The sequence below is a fragment of the Hyperolius riggenbachi genome, chromosome 11, assembly GCF_040937935.1.
Source record: "Hyperolius riggenbachi isolate aHypRig1 chromosome 11, aHypRig1.pri, whole genome shotgun sequence".
In the NCBI taxonomy this organism is placed as follows: Eukaryota; Metazoa; Chordata; class Amphibia; order Anura; family Hyperoliidae; genus Hyperolius; species Hyperolius riggenbachi.
In genome coordinates, this window is record NC_090656.1 from 142,586,869 (window position 1) to 142,608,446 (window position 21,578).

The 21,578-nt window shown below is 45.0% G+C and overlaps 1 protein-coding gene across 1 annotated transcript in view; it reads left to right on the forward strand.

The window, feature by feature from the left end:
* Positions 1–21,578, forward strand: part of BAD (BCL2 associated agonist of cell death) — a 79,886-nt gene that overhangs the window by 12,287 nt on the left and 46,021 nt on the right. The window contains exon 2 of the mRNA XM_068260704.1: positions 5,813–5,954. Within this exon, the coding sequence (XP_068116805.1) occupies positions 5,813–5,954 (142 nt within the window). The remainder of the gene's footprint in view (positions 1–5,812; positions 5,955–21,578) is intronic.

The following is a 21,578-nucleotide window of genomic DNA, read 5'->3' on the forward strand; positions in this document are numbered from 1 at the left end:
ATAAAATCTTCTATGAACTCACCGTACTCCTAACGGAATACCTTTTGGGTGTCTTCTTTCTAAAATGGGTTCAGTTGTGGGGTTCCTATACTGTCCTGGCATTTTAGGGGCCCTAAACCGTGAGGAGTAGTCTTGAAACGAAATTTCTCAAAATGACCTGTGAAATCCTAAAGGTACTCATTGGACTTTGGGCCCCTTAGCGCAGTTAGGGTGCAAAAAAGTGCCACACATGTGGTATCGCCGCACTCGGGAGAAGTAGTTTAATGTGTTTTGGGGTGTATTTTTACACATACCCATGCTGGGTGGGAGAAATATCTCTGTAAATGGACAATTGTGTGAAAAAAAAAATAAAAAAAATTTGTCATTTACAGACCCCCACCTCCCACCCAGCATGGGTATATGTAAAAATACACCACAAAACACATTATACTACTTCTACTGAGTACGGCAATACCACATGTGTGGCACTTTTTTGCACCCTAACTGTGCTAAGGGGCCCAAAGTCCAATGAGCACCTTCAGGCTTTACAGGAGTGCTTACAATTTAGCACTCCCCCACTTGCCAGGACAGTTAACAAACCCCACAAATGACCCCATTTTGGAAAGAATACACGTAAAGGTATTCCATGAGGGCCATGGTGAGTTCATAGAAAATTTAATTTTTTGTCACAAGTTAGCGGAAAATGACATTTTGTGAAAAAAACCAAAACCACAATTTCTGCTAACTTGTGAAAAAAAATAAGATATTCTATGAACTCACCATGCACCTAACGGAATACTTTGGGGTGTCATCTTTCCAAAATGGCATCATTCGTGGGGTCTGTCCTGGCATTTTAGGGTCTCTGCAATCATTACATGTATGGCCAGTATTAGGAGTTTCTGCTATACTCCTTATATTGGGCATAAGGGTAATGCACTCTGGGCTGAAAGGAAAAATGAACATCAAACAATCAATCAATCAATGTGGATGAAAAAATATCTGGCAAAAAAAATTGAAAAAAAAAAAGAGGGGAAGGCGTCTGCCAGGACATAGGAGCTGCCGCCCCAAAAATCCAAACCCACCAGCTCGTATGCCCTGGCAAACCTGATTTATCCATTCACACCGATCGATGTGGATGAACAAATCATTGCCAGAGTTCTTTTTTTGACACAAAGTGCTTGCCAAAGCGTATGTACCCCAACACCACTCCTCGGCCCATATGCCTCGGCAAACGTATCTTTTTGACTGCGGAGGAGAAATCTCGTCCTGCAGCACTGCATGCACCGATTTTGTGTAACCTGACAGACGCGCAATGTTCTGTCAGGATGCACCATCAGTGCTGCAGCTGGTTAGTCGTTCGCTCGGTCCACCTGGAAGGTTAATGGATGGAAAAAGAGAAAAAAAAATACAAACAAAACAAAAAACAAGCAAGCAGCAAAGCAATTACTTCATTAACATTTAATAAACTTTGAACTTTTTGTAATCAAAACCTTAACATTGCGAACCAAACATTAACTTTTTTGCTTACCTGTTTTGTTTTTTTTTTTTTAACTTACCTCCCAAGGACAAACCTCTCCTCCCCATGGGACAATGTGCGAAGTGCAAATCGCACAGAGTTGTGGCGAAGTACATTACGCAATTTGTCCCAAGTGAAAGGAGAGGTTTCTGGCAGCCCTGTGTATTAGGGTCTCTGGAAACCCGATGTTTGGTTTCACACTGCATATTGACATATCCGGTGGGTCGAGCCCGCCGCACCGTATCGTCCAAAACAGACCTTCAGGCAATACCACAAGAGTAGCATTCGGCCTAGTAATGAACTGCGTCGCCATAGACTAACATGACTTTCGGGCCAATCGATATTGCCACAGAAGCCACGCAGTAACGAAGGCATGCACTACCGTTAAGTCAAGCACTTCCGGCGTAGGGGGGGGGGACCGCAAAGTGTGACTTTTGCTAGGCATTTTGCCCTAACGCATCGCAGCAGTGTGAAATAGCACTGAGAGACCCTTGTGTGCCTACCGCTGTGTGTGGAGTTCCCTACTCTCTAATAGTTTACCTGCTCGTGGTACCTCTCAAAACACTCCCCTAGGCATAGGCCAGGCTGGTCAGGACAGGTGGGACAATAAACAGTGGTGTCACGCCTTATTCCAGTCCTGCTGCAGACACGACAACGTTTTCTTCGGATTCGGTGACCTGGGGTACTCGGAATTGGATAGGCGTAATGCCTTCCATGCAGCCGGCTAGTTGCATCTTGGGGTTGGGCCACGGCACCTCCTGGATACAGGAGTTCCATCACGATCTGTTTATTAAATTGAATAAACGATCCAGTTCTCCCAGCCTTACTGTAGAGAACAAAGCTGTTGTAAATTGCCAATTGAATGAGGTAAAAAGACACTTTTTTTTATACCAGCGTCTTGTTTTTCGGGCAACTAAATAGGGCGCTAACCTCTGGTCATTGAAGTCCACCCCTCCCATGTTGGTATTATACTCGTGGACGACAAGGGTTTTTTTCAATGACCTCAGTTCGGCATTGAATTTCAACTGTCGTGTCTGCGTGAATGGTGGACAGGAAGTAAACCTCCTTCTTGTCCTTCCATTTCACCGCGAGCAGGTCGTCAAGCACACAAGGCGGCCCTCTGCCCCCGTTCAAGTCTGGTGGTAATGAGTCGTTGGGGGAAGCCCCGGCGACTAGGCCACACGGTGCCACAGCATCGGATTTTTTCTATTTTTAAGTGCTGAAAGAGGGCCACACTTGTGTAATAATTGTCCACAAAAAGATGGTACCCCTTCTGGAGCAAGGGTGACACCAAGTCCCACACAACCTTTCCACTGCTCCCCAGGTAGTCAGGGCATCCGACCGGCTCCAATTTTGAGTCTTTTCCCTCATAGACCCTAAAATAAGATGTATAGCATGTGGCCCTTTCACAGAGCTTATACAGTTTCACCCCATACCGGGCGCGCTTGCTTGGGATGTACTGTTTGATGCGAAGGCGCCCGGTAAAACGTATGAGGGACTCGTCTACGCAGATGTCCTGGTCAGGAGTATAAGCATCTGCAAATCTGGGTGACAGGTGGTCTATAAGGGGTCGAATTTTGTGGAGCCGGTCAAAAGCAGGGTGGTCACTTCGATGACAGGTTTCGTTGTTATTGAAGTGCAGGAAGCGCAGGATGTTCTCAAATCGTGTCCTGGACATGGCAGCAGAGTACAGGGGAACATGATATGCTGGGTCCATAGACCAATAAGACCGCAACACATTCTGCTTTACTAGTCCCGTGTGAAGGAGAAGGCCCAAAAAAATTTTAATTTCAGAAACTTGGACTGGTTTCCACCGAAAAGGCTGGGCAAGGAACTTTTCCGGATTGGCGGTTATATATTGTGTGGCCTTACGGTTGGTCTCTGCCACAATTAAGTCTAAGAGATCCTGGGTGAAGAACAGATAGAAAAAGTCTAGGGCCAATCCTAGATTATCTGTCTCCACCTGAACTCCAGACTGGGCGGTGAAAGGGGGAAGTACGGGTGCGGCGGAATCAGGGGATTGCCAATTTGGGTTTGCCAGCACCTCTGGTAAACTAGGGGTAGTACGGGACCGTCTTCTTGGTGGCTGCGACTGAGATCTTACTGCACGTGCCACAGAACCAGTTTCAACTTCCATGCTGGTGCTCACCACTTCACCAGGGTCTACGGAAGTACTGGTTCTAGGTCCAGGAGATGTTGTGCTGCTGGTGCCTGCCCCACCATGAAATTTCAGACCAGCACGAACACCACTCTGCTGCCCTTGAGGCCGATCCTGCGCCACCTGCGGTCCAACAACTTGGGGTGTGGTACGCCTGGCTCTAGCCGGGACCTCAACCTCGTCATCACTATCGGTCAGTGAGCCACTGCTCAATTCAGGTTCAAACTCTGACCCGGAAGATTCGTCGAATGAGGCGTCCCAATCGTCCTCATCCGACTGGGCCATGTACCTGAGAACCTCATCATCGGAATACCCCTTTCTTGCCATGGTGGACTGCTAAATTTAGGGGGTATTCCTCTGAGACTACCCAGAAAAAAAGAGCACCTACCTAGCAAAAGGGAGTATTTGAGAGGTAGACAGCTGTGGTCACTGAGTTTTGATAAAAAAAATAAATCAAAACTGAGGTTTACAGTGCCACAGCTATTGTACAGTGTTTTTTGCAGTGATCAGAAAAAAAATTCTGTCACTGCGGTGGGGCAGGCTGAACGCAAGTGCAGGCGAACGATCAGGCCTGATCGGGCAAACACTGCGTTTTTTTGTGGATCCTAGTGACCCTAATAGATCTGACTGCAATCAGTAATGATCACTTACAGATACTATATAGTACCAATGTTGATTAGCGACAGTGATGACGCTAATTAGTGACTGTGGTGCAGTCGGCTGAGCACTAACTGGCACTTACAAAGGGGCCTAGCTAACTGGCCTAACTGCTAACACTAGTGATACTAAAAAAGTGACAGTTTTCACTGATCACTGTTTTTAGATCACTAGGATAGTGACAGGGGGGTGGTGGCGAGTGGGGAATCAGAGGCAATCAGAAACAATCACAGGGCAATCGCAGGCCAATCACAGGGCACTCAATTCACGGGACAATCAAAGCCAATCACAGGCCAATCACGGGACAATCAAAGCCAATCACAGGGCAATCACGGGACAATCAAAGCCGATCACGGGACAATCAAAGCCGATCACGGGACAATCACAGACCAAAGCCAATCACAGGGCAATCACAGCACAATCACGGGACAATCAAAGCCGATCACGGGCAATCAAATATGATGTCAGCACAATCAAATACAATGTCAGCACAAATACAATTACAGCACAATCAAATACAATGCACTGGGAAGGGGATTGGGGGGGGGGCGGTCTGAGGGAGATCTAAGGGTGTGGGGGGTTGATTAGGTGCCCGCACGGGGCAGACTGGGTCCCCATCTGGTGGGTGGCAGACACAGGGGGTGACGATAGGAGATCAGTGAGGGATTACAGGGGAGAATAGATGTAAACAATGCACTGGGGAGGTTATCAGGAGGGAGGGTCTGAGGGCAATCTGAGGGTCTGGGTGGGTGATCAGGTGCCCCCAAGGGACAGTTTAGGGTCTGCTCTGATTGGTGGTGGTGACAAGGGGCGATAGACAGGTGATAGACAGGTGATCAGTGGGTAAGGCAGCTATACAGCTGTATACAGTATACAGGGGGGAAGGTCTGGGGGGGATATGAGGGTAGGGGGGGGTGATCAGGGGAACCTAGGGGGCAGTTAGGGACCTAACCGAGGGGATAGCGTCGCTAGATAGTGACAGGGAGTGATTGATGGGTTTTATGGGGGTGCTTGGGTGCAAAATGTGGTGTGCTGGGGTGAGCAGGGGGGGGTTCTGAGGGCTGGGGTGGGCGATCGGGGGGTCTGTGTGTGGCAAACTGTGTTTTATTTTACTTATCTATAGGCTGCCTGTCCTCTCTGCTGGTCGCACGACGAGTGACCATCAGCGGAGGAGGCAGCCAGTATAATACACTTTGTTACAATAACAAAGTGTATTATACCTCTCCTATTGGCCCGATCGCGCTGTTTGAAACCTGCCGGCGCTGCTAATTGGCCGGCGGGTTACGGCGCAGAGTGGGCGGGGCCAGATGCCGGCGGTAGATCGCGTCATTGCTGACGCGATCTCCGCCTAACCACACCTGCCGTCGCCACCGCCGATGGGCGTATTGCGGCCGTTTGGGCCCAGCCCTTGCCGCCGCCCATCAGCTTAAGGCGGTCGGCAAGTGGTTAAAAATATCCATGTCCAGACTTTTTAATATCTGTATTTGTTTTTCTTGATCCAGATGGGAGAGTCTCCTACATCGATGTTTATTATAGAAGAGTTTCCAGTCACAGAACAAGGGTCGGCCATTCCTGAAACAAATCCTCCATCTTTTAAAGGAGGCACTGGTCACAAAAGTTCTCCTAACTTACAATGGCGCAAAGGTATTTAAGACACAAGGTTTAAAGGACTGTAACTTTATTGCTCCTATAATTGCAATGATCCTCATGTCATTTGACATCTCATCTCTTCACATATACTGCAATTTAAAAAGCTGCAGTTCTCACGTACATTCTTAAAGTGTACCAGAGATCTTAAAATAGGAAAAATCGATACTTCCTCCAGCCCCATAAACATGTGCGATTCCCTCAGCGGCCACCCGCGGTCTGCCGGTCAGCCGCGATCAACCCCGGTAACTGGCTCAGTCGCATCCAGTCTGGGTCTTCTGCGCATGCGTGGACGTCCCGTGCATGCGCAGTAGACCCAGATTGACGCGACTGAGCCTGTTACCAAGGCTGATCGACAGTCCGCTGGAGGATGCTGAGGGACTCGCAAGTGTTTATGGGGCTGGAGGAAACCCCGGGTAAGTATCGATTTTTTTTTTTTTTTTCTCCCTATTTTAAGATCTCTGGGTTACTTTTAGGAGGACTGGTTCACACCAGCATTTCAAAACATGCTTTGTTAATGTGTTTCTAAGGGCTAGTTCACACCAGAGCAATGTCATTTTTTTCCTCAAACGCAAATGGACGCTCTGCAGGATTTTGAAGGGGAATACGCCTCTGTAAATTGTTAGACACATGCCGCGAATCACTACGCCAAATCACTACAAAATTATGCTTACGCTTAGTGATTTTTTTTTTTTGGTGTGAACTAGTCCTTAGTTGAGCTTTAATATGTTTCTGTTTAGTGGTCTTTTCAACATGTACCTAATCACATCCCTTCTATACTTGGTAGTGCAGGTTTCCACTCGTGTCTTTTTGTGCACAGCTTACTGGACATTATACATGTTTGTATGCAAAAAGTTGGTGTCTTCTACAACCACACAAAATAACTTATAGCATGAATATACATATACACAATACAATCTCATTAGATAGAAGCTGCCCATTGATTTTTTATTGACTGACTGTCAGTTTTGATTACCTTTTCACCCACAAAAAAATGCTGTCAGCCAGATCTAATGCTTAAAGGGATACTGTAGGGGGGTCAGGGGAAAATGAGTTGAACTTACCCGGGGCTTCTAACGGTCCCCCGCAGACATCCTGTGTTGGCGCAGCCACTCACCGATGCTCCGGCCCCGCCTCCAGTTCACTTCTGGAATTTCTGACTTTAAAGTCAGAAAACCACTGCACCTGCGTTGCCGTGTCCTCGATCCCGCTGATGTCATCAAGAGCGCACAGCGCAGGCCCAGTATGGTCTGTGTCTGCGCAGTACACTCCTGGTGACATCAGCGGGAGCGAGGACACGGGCGTGCAGGCGCAGTGGTTTTCTGACTTTAAAGTCAGAAATTCCAGAAGTGAACTGGAGGCGGGGCTGGAGCATCGGTGAGTGGCTGCGCCAACACAGGATATCTGCGGGGGAACATTAGAAGCCCCGGGTAAGTTCAGCTCATTTTCCCCTGACCCCCCTACAGTATCCCTTTAAAACTGGGCCTAATATGTTTGACTTTTGAAATGGATCAAGGAAGACAGCAGTTGGATATACTCCCAAGCAGAGCAATCAAGCTGGGGAATGGTTTGGGCTGCTCTGCATCCACTAAAATGCAAAAATAAAACAACAAAAAAAAGCGCTCTCGCGGTATGTAAAAGTAGAGAAGAGTCTCTATCCAGGACAGATCTCACCTCATGTACAGTAGTGTGGCTGTGCCTAGAGAACAGCCAGTAGACGCTTGTGTCCCTCTTAACGGCCGGGGACCAGGCTCACTATCAGGAATGGAGTGCTCAGGCTTCCCAGGTGGTATCTCCAGGACAGGCGACGAATTGCAAAGTGGCAGCAGCCATGTGCTCACCTCAGTGCCCACACACTCTCCCACTACAGAAGGGAGCATAGGCATGAGTGAGATGGATGCTGCATGTGTTGAAGAGCCACATCAGCACTAATTACGGCGGTCAAGCTGGCAACCAGTACGGGCACTCAGGGAAGGTAGGGATAAACTTGGCTTATTCCAGACAACACGTTTCTCGGAAGTAAGTCTCTCCTCCGTTTCATCAGGTAATTACCTTTTCTTCTCCCCCCCACGGTAAGAGTACCTTATTGCAGACTTATACTGAGAAGTACTTAGGGCTCTTTCACATTACATGAAGCTTGCAGGAGGTGATTTCCTGCAAGTGTTATGATCTGCGGCGTGGACGTCAGGATGTCGCAGTGCGATGCTGATTAATGGCGGTAGTTCTAATTCACCTGGCGGTAAAAAACACCTGCATCGGACGTTTAAAAGCTCCCTGGTGCGTTGAACCGCAATGCACCAAAACGCAACGTTTGATCTGAAAGGTAGAATGAAAGTTTATGGACCTTCATTTTACCTTGCTTAACGCAAACTATTGACTTTGCGTCAAAACACCAGAAATCAGCTCTGGTGTGAAAAAGCCCTAAATACTGAAGAAATACGTTTTTGCAGGTCTCACTCTAACAAATATTAGCCTGACTGTGCTGATGATCATCTGCTTTTAAAAACCAATGAAACCCAAAATTAAACATGGCAAATTCTTAAAACAATCATGTTGGTTGCTGCAAATTAGATTTGGACAAATCCCTGGAGCCAGGTAGGCAGGTCTTTTTAAAACCTTAAAGCTGGCTCTTAATTTGAGAATTTCACAAATTGTTGTCAATGGAGCTGGCTAATAAAAAAAAATAAAAAAAATCTCTAAGCTACTAGATTGGACAGACTAGCTTCTGAATCCCATATTAATCTGTAAAATGGAAAAGCCTTTGTGTAGCTGTGCTTGGTGTAACTGTGAACCTATCCATAGAGGCTTAACGTGAACCCGAGGTGAGAGTTATGTGGAGGCTGCCACAGCAGGGCCGAACACAGTGAATCTAGCGCAGGAGACTTGGGCGCACAGAGTAACTTGGCGCCGTCAGGAGACGGAGCTGAAGTTACTTTTAAATCACAATAGTTCGGCTTCCAGCAATTTCTGGAAGCTGAATTATTTCATTCCCCACTATCCATTGCGGCCTGGAGGGGGAATAGTATTTAACACGGTCGGGACTTGTGCAGCAGCAGGATCAGCCATATACCGGCAGTATCCTGCGCCCAGGTCTCCCGCGCCGATTCCTCTTCTACACCAGCAGGGCTGCCAGGCAACTGGTATTGTTTTAAAGAAAACAAATATGGCAGCCTCAATATCAGAGAGGCGCCCGATGCTTTGTATCACAGCACACCTAGCACATATAATCGGCTTGATGAAGTTAGACATTTTGGGCTCACGAAATGTGTTGCCTTGAGCTAATAAACTTCAATACTGTAAGTGTTGCCGTCTATGAAGTAGGCCGCCGTTTTTATAAAACTTTTTTTTATTGTTTTATACTTTTGTGCACATCTCTCCCGAAATGTTCCATTTCGCTCTTACCTCATTTTAAGGCTGGGTTCAGTCTGATGTTTAATTCTGCCAAGAGAATGATGGGGAAAGGCTGACAAAAAATAAGACATGGAGATCAGTTACAGCATTCACACAGATGTTAAAATGAAATGTGGAAATTAATCGTTAACATTTGTATGGTGCTTATCTCCTGTTGGACTCAAAGTGCTTGAGAGCTGCAGCCATTTAAAGGGATACTGTAGGGGGGTCGGGGGAAAATGAGTTGAAGTTACCCGGGGCTTCTAATGGTCCCCTGCAGACATCCTGTGCCCGCGCAGCCACTCACCGATGCTCCGGCCCCGCCTCCGGTTCACTTCTGGAATTTCTGACTAAAGTCAGAAAACCACTGCGCCTGCGTTGCCATGTCCTCGCTTCCCCTGATGTCACCAGGAGCGCACGGCGCAGGCACAGACCATACTGGGCCTGTGCAGTACGCTCCTGGTGCCATCAGTGGGAGAGAAGACACGGCAACGCAGGCGCAGCTGTTTTCAGACTTTAAAGTCAGAAATTCCAGAAGTGAACTGGAGGCGGGGCCGGAGCATCGGTGAGTGGCTGCGCGGGCACAGGATGTCTGCGGGGGACCATTAGAAGCCCCGGGTAACTTCAACTCATTCCCCCCCCCCCTTTACAGTATCCCTTTAAGGCACACTCAGTAGGCCACCCTGGTCCATTAGCGAGTCTGGTTCAAAAAGACTCCTTACTTATTAGGTACTGGGTTTAATCTCTGGCCTCCTATGCCAAAGGTATCATTGCCATTTGTTGGATGTTCTCTTGGGCAACATAACAGCATTCAAACACAGTAATGTCAATGTGACATCTGTGTCTCAGGACAGCAACCCTGAGACTTGTCTCCCTCCATTACACACTGGACAGAGAGCTAGATAAAACAATTGTTAGGCAGGCAGCATATATAACCACATCATGTTCTACCCTCTTCAGTTGATTTTCTGTCCAGCAGGATGCTAGGTGTGTGGGGAGAGCCTACCAACTATGCAGGATTGTAGGAACCACAGCTGGCATGTTCCCCCTGTCTGCGTTGGCTAGTCTGATCCAGTGTGGGTCTGTGCAGCCTGCACAAGCCTCCCCCGTCTTGTTGCACTGTCTGTAAGCTTGCTCAGTGTCTACGCAACCTGGAAGGTCTGCTCGCAGTTCACGTGACTGGAACAGGAAGCGGGAAGTCTCCTGATGGCTCGGCGTGCATTCCAGCGTGCTAGTGCACTCATGCAGGAGCATTTCTTTTAGGGTAAAAACGTTCTTACTTTGGGACAATGTATTTTATTGTGCAGTAGGTGGGCCAGTTTTGTTTAAGTAGCTGTTTAAACTGTGGGTCCTGGTCAGTTACTAGGCTACTGACCATGGAAGCTTGCCATACGATCTTCTTTCCAGGGCTCTGTGGAGACTAGCTCCGTTCCCTCTCTGGTATGTGTCATTTCTGGTTGTTTTGCCTGCTACCTGTCAATGATTTACGAGAGGTAGTTAGGCTAATGTCTATTTTTATGTTTTATTATAGCCTATCAGATTCAAAGCCTAATGCTAGGTACACACCATACAATTTTCTGTTAGATTCTTCTGTTAGATTTACCTACAACATGGAAAAAAGCTATCTGGCAGGTAAATCTAAGAGAAAATCTAACAGAAAATTGTATGGTGTGTACCTAGCATAAGACTTTAGCCCAATCTGGCACTAAGGCAGTTCAAAGATCTAATTAGAAAAAAATGTGCCTTATGTAATTGTCCTATGTCTGCCTTCTCCAAACATCTCTGTCAGTCATGTACAGAGAAGGTGGTAAAAAAATGAATATCTTTCTATGTTCAAAGATTTGATGGAATGGATGAGATTTGAGATGTCTGCAGCTATTTAGGCTATTAACCCTCCTGGCGGTAACCCCGAACTACACTCTGGGTAGCCGCCGCAGAGGATTTCTCTGCCCCGGGAGGGTTTTTTTTTTAAATAAAAATTGTTTTGTCCGTTGTAGCTAGCAATTCGCTAGCTACCATTGCCCCCCAAGTCCTTCCGCTCTCTACCGATTTACCCCCCCCCGATCGCCGCCTTTATATGTACCCCCCAGGGATCTCGCGATGGCGCAGCCTCTCCAATCAGCACCAGACTTTGCCATGGGGAGGATCGGGATTGTGCATGACGTCAAGACGTCACGTCCGATTGTCGCCATAGCGGCGACTGAAGCACATTGGGGAGGCTGCGGCTCTCGCGGGATCGCAGCTAGGTAAAGTATTGCGGCGGCGATCGGGGGGATCAGAAGGGTGCGGGGGGACTTGGAGAAAAATGGTAGCTAGCCTAGTGCTAGCTACAACAGATACAACAAATTTAATTCAAAAAATCCCTCCCACGGACGCAGCCTCAGAAATTGCGTACCGCCAAGAGGGTTAAGGAGTCAGCTGATACTCAGTTAACATCCACTGCTCCTACAGTTGTTGTTTCATCAGTTTCACAAATGCCTATGTCAGCAATTTCTGCTCCTTTAGGTATACCACAGCCTAAAAGGAGAAAGATGGACAATGATTCGGAGGGTTCGGAAATGTCTGAAGGGGAGGTGGGTAATTCTTCCTTGGAGGAGTTGCCCCCTTCGGAAGTAGATAAATCTGAGGGTAAGGGTTTTTCCACAGAGTTTATGAAAGAGTTATTAGAAGCTATGCATTAAGGCCATGGATATCGCAAAACGACAAAAAACTTTGTCACCCTTAGACCAAATGTTTATCTGAACCACAAGTTTTCTTTATTCCTGTAAATAACAGGCTTAAAGAGATTTTTAAAAGAGAATGGGAAAATCCAGAGAAAAGAGCATTCTGGCCAAAAACGTTAGCTAAAAGATACCCATATAGTCCTGAGAATCAAAAATTTTGAGGATAAAGAAATTGGGGGTTGCTCTCTTAAAGCTTTATTCTTCCTTATCCAAAGTCTCCAGGAGGTCAGATCTTTAGTTTGAGGATTTTAGCAACCTAAAGGATCCAATCGATAAAATGATGGACAATATTTTAAGAAGACCTTGGGAATTTTAATCTATTTAAACTTTTTAAACCTTCTGTAGCATCCACAGCAGTTTCCAGATATTTAAATTTATGGTTAATAGACCTGCAATCAGAGATTGCATCATGTATTACGAGAGAAGACATCCTAAACTCTTTTCTGAAAATATTAAACGCAACCAGTTATTTAGCAGATGGAACAGACGACTCATCTTACAGCTAGAACCACGGCCCTAGAATTTGAGCGAAAACGTGGCAAGGGGACACCTCCTCTAAATCAAAGTTGTATGGTATGCCGTGTGAGGGTAACCTTCTGTTTGGCACTAAACTAGATGAAACCTTAGAGAGATCATCTGGCAACAAGAAGAATTTCCCTACTAAGAGGAAACGTTTTTGTTTTAAATGCTCTTTTCATGAAACGGATAGAACCGAAACGGAAAATAAAGGAGACTAGAAAAGAAGATGGGTCCTCAATATGACACATTGCTCCAAGCTCAGTATTCTGTACAACTCTACTAATCCACAATCAAAGCAATGACGCCAGGATATGGGGGGGGGGGGGGGGGGGGATGTTTGTTACAACTCCCCTCAAGAGCTCCAGAGCAAACTCAAGCAATACAAAACTAAATTGTCCCCCTATTAGGAAAAAAGAGTCAACCAGCAAGTCCAAAAGTGTCAAAAATGTCTAGGATTTTACTCACCCGTGCAGTGTTCTCCCCAGGCTCTTTTAGCCGTGTGCTCCACCCGGCTAGTTTTGGTGAGCACCCGGCTGTCATCGGCTCACCTCCTCCTATTCTGTAATCAGAGTTGCACACAGAAGCACCGGCCCTGCATTCTCACATCTCGCCCCACCCGGCTACTATTTTATGCCACCCGACTACTATTTCATGCCACCCGGCTGGAAAAAAATTCTGGGGAGTACACTACCGTGTTTCTTATAAGAAGCCTCAAGATGACTACAGGTTTATTCTCAATCTGAAAAGACTAAACAAAGCAGTCAGGTGCAGAAAGTTTCGGATGGACAATATCTTGCAAGAGGACTGTTACTTAACGTCCCTTGATGTCAAGCATGCCTACTTACACCTGCTGATACATCTGGAGTCACAGCCATACTTGAAGTTTGCAGTAGTTCTACAGGGCGAGGTATGACATTTTCAGTTAAATGCCCTACCTTTTGGTCTATCTTCTGCTCCATGGGTTTTTACCAAAGCAATAGCAGAAGTGTTGGCAGTTCAACTAAAATCCATTCAGATTATGGCATACTTGGATGATTTGCTAATTTGGAATTTGGAAAAAATGCACCGACTCAGACTCCTAATGAATTTGTAACTGTAATTAAAATAGAAAATATGATAAAATGTTCTATTTCTCAGATAATAGTCATTAAAAATAATGTGTATATATACAGTAATAGCTGTGCTTAGTCCACAAAAATGAAATAAACCAATCAAAATTTGTTACTTGTGCTGCTTCAATAAAGCAGTCCTCGTATTTTTAAAGTCAGATATACATATCTGATTGTGACTGTATATATGATGTGTACACAGGAATCTCTTATATATACTAAATAACATCTATGCTGTAAGAATAAAGCCTGATGTGTAGCTGTGTCACTAATAGAGATGGTCAATGAGATGGAAATAATTCTGCATTGATGCTGATTTATGCAAATGTATGCACTCCCTTTGCTGATGAAATCAAATAATTTGATATGTTAAAATTTGGTTTGGTGACTACAAATTAAAGGGTAACTGAGATGGATAAAAAGTAAAGTTTTATACATACCTGGGGCTTCCTCCAGCCCCCTTCAGGCTAATCAGTCCCTCGCTGTCCTCCACCACCCAGATCTTCTGCTATGAGTCCTGGTAATTCAGCCAGTCAGCGCTGTCCGGCCGCATGCCGCTCCCACAGCCAGGAACATTCTGCACCTGCGCAATAGTGCTGCACAGGTGTAGTATGCTCCTGGCGGCAGAGTGTGTGCATGCGCACTACGCCCGACTGGCTCAAGTACCTGGACTCATAGCAGAAGATCCAGGTGGTGGAGGAGGACAACGAGGGACTGATTATCCTGAAGGTGGCTGGAGGAAGCCCTAGGTATGTATAAAACTTTAATTTCATCTGTCTCAGGTTTACTTTGTTACACAGTAGTACTATACTCTACATATGCACTCCCCACAGAGCTGCAGGGAATCCACTGAGAATGCTGTGCACATTGAGCACAGAGGTGTTGTCTGTTTACAATCTCCTCATTCCCCTGCAGAGTACCTGCACATCATTCTTACATGTACCCACACTTACATTGCCTAGGGCCTGATAGATGTTCTTTGTTCCGGTTTGTACCTTTTACAAGTACTCTTACCAAGGACTAGTTTTAGTCTAAAGGGAATAAATATAGTAGTCTACATATCCTTCTCACTTCAGTTGTCTTGTAAAATTCCTAAGCGTTGGCAGTTAAGAGACGAATTTCATGTTACATACTTTTAATCAACAAAATTGTAATATGCAAATTAGAGGAGTCGGAGTCGAGGAATCGGAGTCGGAGTCTGTGGAATCCTAAACTGAGGAGTCGGAGTCGGTGGATTTTTGGACCGACTCCACAGCCCTGTGTGAATCTCCAGGTGGAGTTGACACTTAAAGAGTAACTGTCAGGCTGCAGAAGCTAATTTAAACCTCTATTCTCCTGTGTTAAACAGTTTAGAAGGAAGCCAAAAAGGCAGTACTGTAGTTAAAAATCTCTCTTACATTTGATGTGTGCTTATCAGCAAAGCTGTTAGACCCAAGCTCTTAAGAGGACGCAAGCCGCATACCATACTGCAAAGCATTCTGGGGCCCTCCCCTCGGCTGCTAATGAGAAGTTACAGGAACAAGTTTCAGCAGCTTGTAACTCAGTCCAGCGCACAGCACTGAAAAATCTCCTGGCAGAGGAGTCCGCTATTGTTCCTAGCCACCTGGCTAATTAATATTCACTGCACACTAGTGTTATTCAGTACGAGCTTTTCTGTGATCAGGAAGCAGGCAGGACATGACGACACATTTGGCTTCATAGGACACAGACAAACATGGAACCTGCCATGAGCTGTCAGGAGCATCAATCTCTGCATATACTATATACAAATTCTGTGAAGTACAAACGTGGACAGTGAAATGCATATGTAATGTAAGTACAGCCAGTATTTAGCTACTGATATGTGTTTATTTTCTCTGAGACCCTATACCTAACAGCTCCTCTTTAAGTTTCTACAATCCCTTGGGTGATTGGTTAACTGGGCAAAATCATCTTTACACCATCAACAATATATGAAGTTTCTCTGTTTTGACATATGTTCTTCCAGTAAGAAACTGTTCCTTCCTGATGGAAAATCATTGATATTAAAATCTATTCCCTATTTTAAGAGTCTGAAAGTCAAATCTCTAAGGAAAGCCATGGCATTATTGGGATCTCTAACGGCATCATTTTCAGCAGCCCAGTAGGGTCAACTTCATTCCTGAGTTTGCAATCCAGAGTTTGTAATCCCGTGAAGTGTCATGCAATCTCAACTTTGGTGGTTGGAACCAGATCATCAGTCTGTAGTAAATCTCTGGGAGTATCCTCCTCAGAAGATAACGGATGCAAGCTCTTAAGCCCCATCTACACCATACAATTTTTTTGTCCGATTCATTGATTCGATTTGATTCAATCCAACATGACTGATCGAGATTCGATTCAATTTGCCGTTGTTTTGCAATGGCAAATTGAATCGAATCCCGATCGGACATGTCAAATTGAATCAAATCGAATCCCAATCGGACATGTCATATTGAATCGAATCGGACAAAAAATTGTATGGTGTAGATGGGGCTTTAGGGATGGGGAGCACACCTGGACACACTTTTTGCACAAGGTCAGTGGTCTGTTCAAGTTGGCTGGCTCGATGCCGGCACTTCCCCGCTCGTGCGCGCGGATCGATTCCTGCTCGTCCCCGCGGGCACTTCCTTATCTGCGCTTGTTTCTTCCAATGTCCACCTGCGGGGATTGAGCGCGGTATCGATCCGGCGCAGTGATCGGACACGTCGGATATTATCAATCGAGCCATCAGCAGCTCGATTGATAATATAAAACGAGCCGTGTATGCCTAGCATTCTATCGAAAGTAGTACACCAAGATATGTCGAGACCAAGCCATCTTGATTGTTCTATTCTAGCCCAAGAGACCCTGGTTTACTCTACTACAGTGTTTAGTTAAAGACTACCTGATGCTTCCAGATCGTCCAGATATGCTGGAACAGAGTCCGACATTCCACCCTAATCTGAGCCTCCTTCGCCTTTCTGTATGGAACCTGAATGTGGGAACTTTTAAGGGCCCATTTCCACTGTTGCGACGCGATTTCGCCGACATCCCCACGTTCGTTTCCGCATGCGTTTTTACCCGCGATTTCGCGTGCGATTTCGCATGGCAGGGTGCCATGCGAAATTAACCATGACTCTGCCAGGGCAAAATAACATTGAAAAAGGTGCGAAATCGCACGCGAATCGCTGGTAAAAACGCATGTAAAAAACGTATGCGTTTTTCCTATTAAATACATTAGCGGCGATTCGCATGGATTCCCGACGCAGGCGAATTCTGTGGGTCCCGTCGTGCAGATTTGGCCCGCCGCCAAATCGCTCCCGCACGCCACACATATGGAAACAGCCCCGGCCACTTCAATGTACCAAGCGAATCCGCATGTCGGCGCCGCATGCGGATTCGCTATGGTGGAAACGAGCCCTAAAGAATAAAGGTTTTTCAAACAAACTGTCAGAAACACTTATCCAAAGTAGGAAGAAAGTAACTAACGAGACAAATTTATTTTAAAGCTTGGAAAGTTAACAACTGGTGTTTGCTGAATTCCAGAGATGTTTCTCTTTCTACCTCAGCACTCAAGTGCCTTCAAAGTGGATTCCAGAAAGGGCTGAGGATTAGTAGACTCAAGGTGCAGACTTCTGCAATAAGTGTGTTTCTTAAAAGAAGATCGGCAGAGGAGGAATATGTGATCTGTTTCTTTAGGGCTCTCAAAAGACTGCGACCTATGCTACAGTCAAAGTACCTTCCTGGGATCTAAACGCGGTGCTACAGGGTCTATGTTATTCCCCATTCGAACCAATTTTTGAGATCTCAGATAAACGCCTAACTCTGAAAACTGCATTCCTCTTAGTTGCTGCATTCCTCATCTGCCAGGAGAGTGGGGGAATAACCGGCACTTTCGATTAATGAGCCATACTGTGTTATCAGCGAAGATAATATTACTCTTTGTCTGGACAGTTCATCTCTTCCGAAAGTGGTGTCAAAATTCTATTGGTCCCAAGAGATTTTCCTACCCTCCTTTTGCAACACTCCATCAAATCAAAAGGAGGAAAACTGCTTTCATCAACAATTTAAGCTCATTCTACCAGAGCAGGCTCTACCTTGGGCAGAGAGGGCAGGAGCCACACTCGAGAAAATATGCAAGGCGTCTACTTGGTTGAGTAACTATACCTTTTGTGTAACATTATAGACTTGATGTTTTGTTCAATTCAGTTTTGGCAGAAAAGTGTTGCAGGCTATTGTCCCTCCTTAAATTTATCTTGTATATCATCTCAAGGTTGCTGTCCTGAGACATCCTCGGATAGACAAAAATTACTTACGGTAACGTCTTTTCCAGTAGTTGGAAGGACAGCACCCTTACTACTCACCCTGTGTTATCTTTATTAAATTTAGTTTTGAAGCATCATTCTTTGGGAAGTCTTTTTTTGTTATTAACTGAAGAGGGTGATCCGGTGATGTGGTTATATATGCTGCCTGCCTAACAATTAAGCAAATATTTTATCTAGCTTCCCGTCCAGTGTGTAATGGAGGGAGACAAGTCTCAGAGTTGTTGTCCTCCAACTCCTGGAAAAGACGTTACCGTGAGTAATTGGGTTTTTGTTTTATTCCTTTTGTTTTTTTGCTGACACTCCTTGTTGCTAGCGTACTGTGGACTTAACTTTAGACCTCTAGAGATTGTTACCTCTCATTACTAGATATGAGGTCTTGCACCTGTTTCCTATAAGGTACACAGTCCCACCTCCTTACACGTTGCTCCTACAAACCTGAAAGGACAAAAGAGGGAAAAGTTTGGTTCTTACATCAGTAGATCGAAGCCTCAGGATACTTCAGTGGCTTCCCCTGTCTTTCTTGACCTCACTGCTTCTCAACACAACCCTCTCCATTTTCGTGGCTGCCGATACTCGCTGTGTATGAGCACAGCTATACTGTGCATGCACGAAGGGAGGGGAGTGCAGCAATGAAGAACACATCCAACAACCTCTCGTTGGATATGTTAAGGTGGAAGTTTGTTTGGGAATGATGTCGTAAGAGGACGACATGAGGTAAGTATCAAAACTTTTTTTTTTCTTTCTTGGTCCTGACAGGTCCACTCTAAAGTGACACTGAAGCGAAAGAAAAAAACATATGATGAATTTTATGTGTAGTACGGATAATTCATAGAACATAAGAAGCAAAGATAAGTCATATTTTTAGTTTCAATTATTTAGCTTTTTTTTTTTTTCTTTTACATTGCAGCATTCTCTAATATTTGCAGTTTACAAACTACAAACTACATTCTATTTTAAACTATGAAACAGAGCAGAGCTAATAACCCTTTGAACTTTCCTGCAGTAAAACCTTAAACAAACAAGAAACACTGAGAGACAGGTTGAGATAAGTGCTTCAGAAAACAGCACTGTAGCCACTAAGCTTGGTTGGAGATCTCAGAGAAGCTCTTTTGCATTTTTTGCATAGATAACTGAAGTTTCTTAAAGGAATACTATCGATTGAAACGACTTTTTTTTTTAATACTCTATATTAGTGTATACATTACCACTTTATTTATTCACCCAGGTCTCTCTCTCGCTATCCCTGCTTAAAAATTCATTTCTCACCCAGCTCATAGTAGTTTGGGTCACCCTGAGCTGCTTGGTTACTCTGTCACACAGCTCACAAATATATTTCACTGTCACACTCACAGCATGCAGGAGTCCTGAGGAGAAATAGGCTGATCTGAGGTGGTAACAGGTAACTAAATGAGCTGTAATATTGCTGGAATATAACTAGCTATAACACTAGTCTGTGTTTACAATCAGACTGGCTGCCTGTTTGAGGTGTTTCACTCCAGGCTGCATCCACTTTACAAGCTGCTGAGAGGGGCAGACCACTGTCTACAATTAGCATTATTAGTATCTTTATCAGTCAAGAGAAGTAAAGATAATAAACACACATTGCTAGAATATTTAACCCCTTACCACCATATCAATAAGATTCTTTCAGCAAGGTGATGATTAAACTATTAACTGAGGAGTTGATAGCAACTCCCCTGTGCAGGGGAGTACATTTTGTATCCAACACTGATGCCAAAACTGAGGGAGGATTTTACAGCTGAGAGGAACAGCTGTGCGAGGAATCAAATTGCTCCTAGTACTTGTCCTAATGTGTGCTACAACATACAGCATTTAAAAATAAATGCATACATCGATAGTATTCCTTTAACTCTTCCTGTACTGGAAACAATATGAGACTCATATCTGTGCTACTAATGTTCTATTTATTAGCTGTACTATACATGCAAATAATTCTATAATAAGTTTATTTTCACTTCAGATTCACTTTAATGCTGGATTCTGATAAATGTAGTCAAACGTCTGTTCTTCCTGCTTTGTGTGTGTCACATGGTCACACCTGATTGATCTGCCCAGCAGCTGAATCAAGAGCAGTTCTAAGTATTTGGCCTATGAAAAGATATTCTGGTTGCAATTATACTTACATAGGCGTCAATTCACCAGAGGTTACCAACCTATTTATCTCTTGGGAGGTAATTTACCTCCTGTGATATCTCCAAATAGCAATTCTCCAGAAGGATAGGGGAAAATATCGACAGAGAGAAATGTAAGAGATAAATGTGAGATAAGTATGAGATAAATAAGTGATAGTTAGTAGTTAGTTTTTCTCCAAATCACAATTCACCAGGGAAGAAAGGGGGTGTGGCCATTCGTTATTTTTTTCATCTCTTTATCCCCTGAATAAACCTGGAGATATCGTGGTTTTCACACAGCAGCTGCTGCTGTGGAAGATGGAGCCTTTTGAGCTTACTCTGTTAGGCCTGGTGCACACCAAAAACCGCTAGCAGATCCGCAAAATGCTAGCAGATTTTGAAACGCTTTCTCTTCTTTTTCTGTAGCGTTTCAGCTAGCATTTTGCGGTTTTGTGAAGCGTTTTTGGTGTAGTAGATTTCATGTATTGTTACAGTAAAGCTGTTACTGAACAGCTACTGTAACAAAAACCGCCTGGCAAACCGCTCTGAAGTGCGTTTTTCAGAGCGGTTTGCTTTTTTCCTATACTTAACATTGAGGCAAAAACGCCTCCGCAATCCAAAATCTGCAGCAGCCCGGGAGTATGCGTTTCTGCAAAACGCCTCCCGCTCTGGTGTGCACCACCCCATTGAAATACATTACCCAAGCGTATCCGCAGCCGCAAGCGGATCACAAAACGCAGCCGAACCGCTCTGGTGTGCACTAGGCCTTAGAGCTTGCTTCTATTATGAGGAGACGAAGGCGCAGGAGGAGGGTCTGTTTAATCGCCCCTCGTATTTTTCGTGAGAGAACAGTTCTTGATAATTTTACTGAGACAGAGGTGGTGAAGAAGTTCAGACTCACTCGTGATATGATTTATGATCTGATCCGGCAGTAAAAGGCGGGAATACTCTGGTCAGGTAGTGGTAAAACTCCGCCTCCTACCCACAATGCTTCACTTTCAAGCTTACAGAGAGGAAAAGAATCCCATGTAAATCATTAATACCGATTACCTAACTCTCTGCTTTCTCACACTTTCCTCGTGCATATCTCTCCATTATCCCCTGCTATCAAACACTTTTCTCTCTGTCCTCTCACACTGGTGAATTGACTCCAGAGTGTTAAAATACATCATGAGATAAACTACCTACCTTTTTTCTCTTAGTAAATCCTCTCTGGTGAATTGACGCCATTGTGTTAAAACTCCCTTACCATCCTGATTGCTGTTAGAATTTGACTTGCTTGTTTCACACACCCCGTTCTCAACTTTGCATGGGATCGCCACTGTAGATTATGCCAACTGGCTGGACGCACACTGTGCTGGCAGGACTGAAGCCCACCAGCACCTCTTTAGGAGACTTGAGTTCTGCATTGAAGTATTCAATGTAGCACAAACCCTGGAGCTTA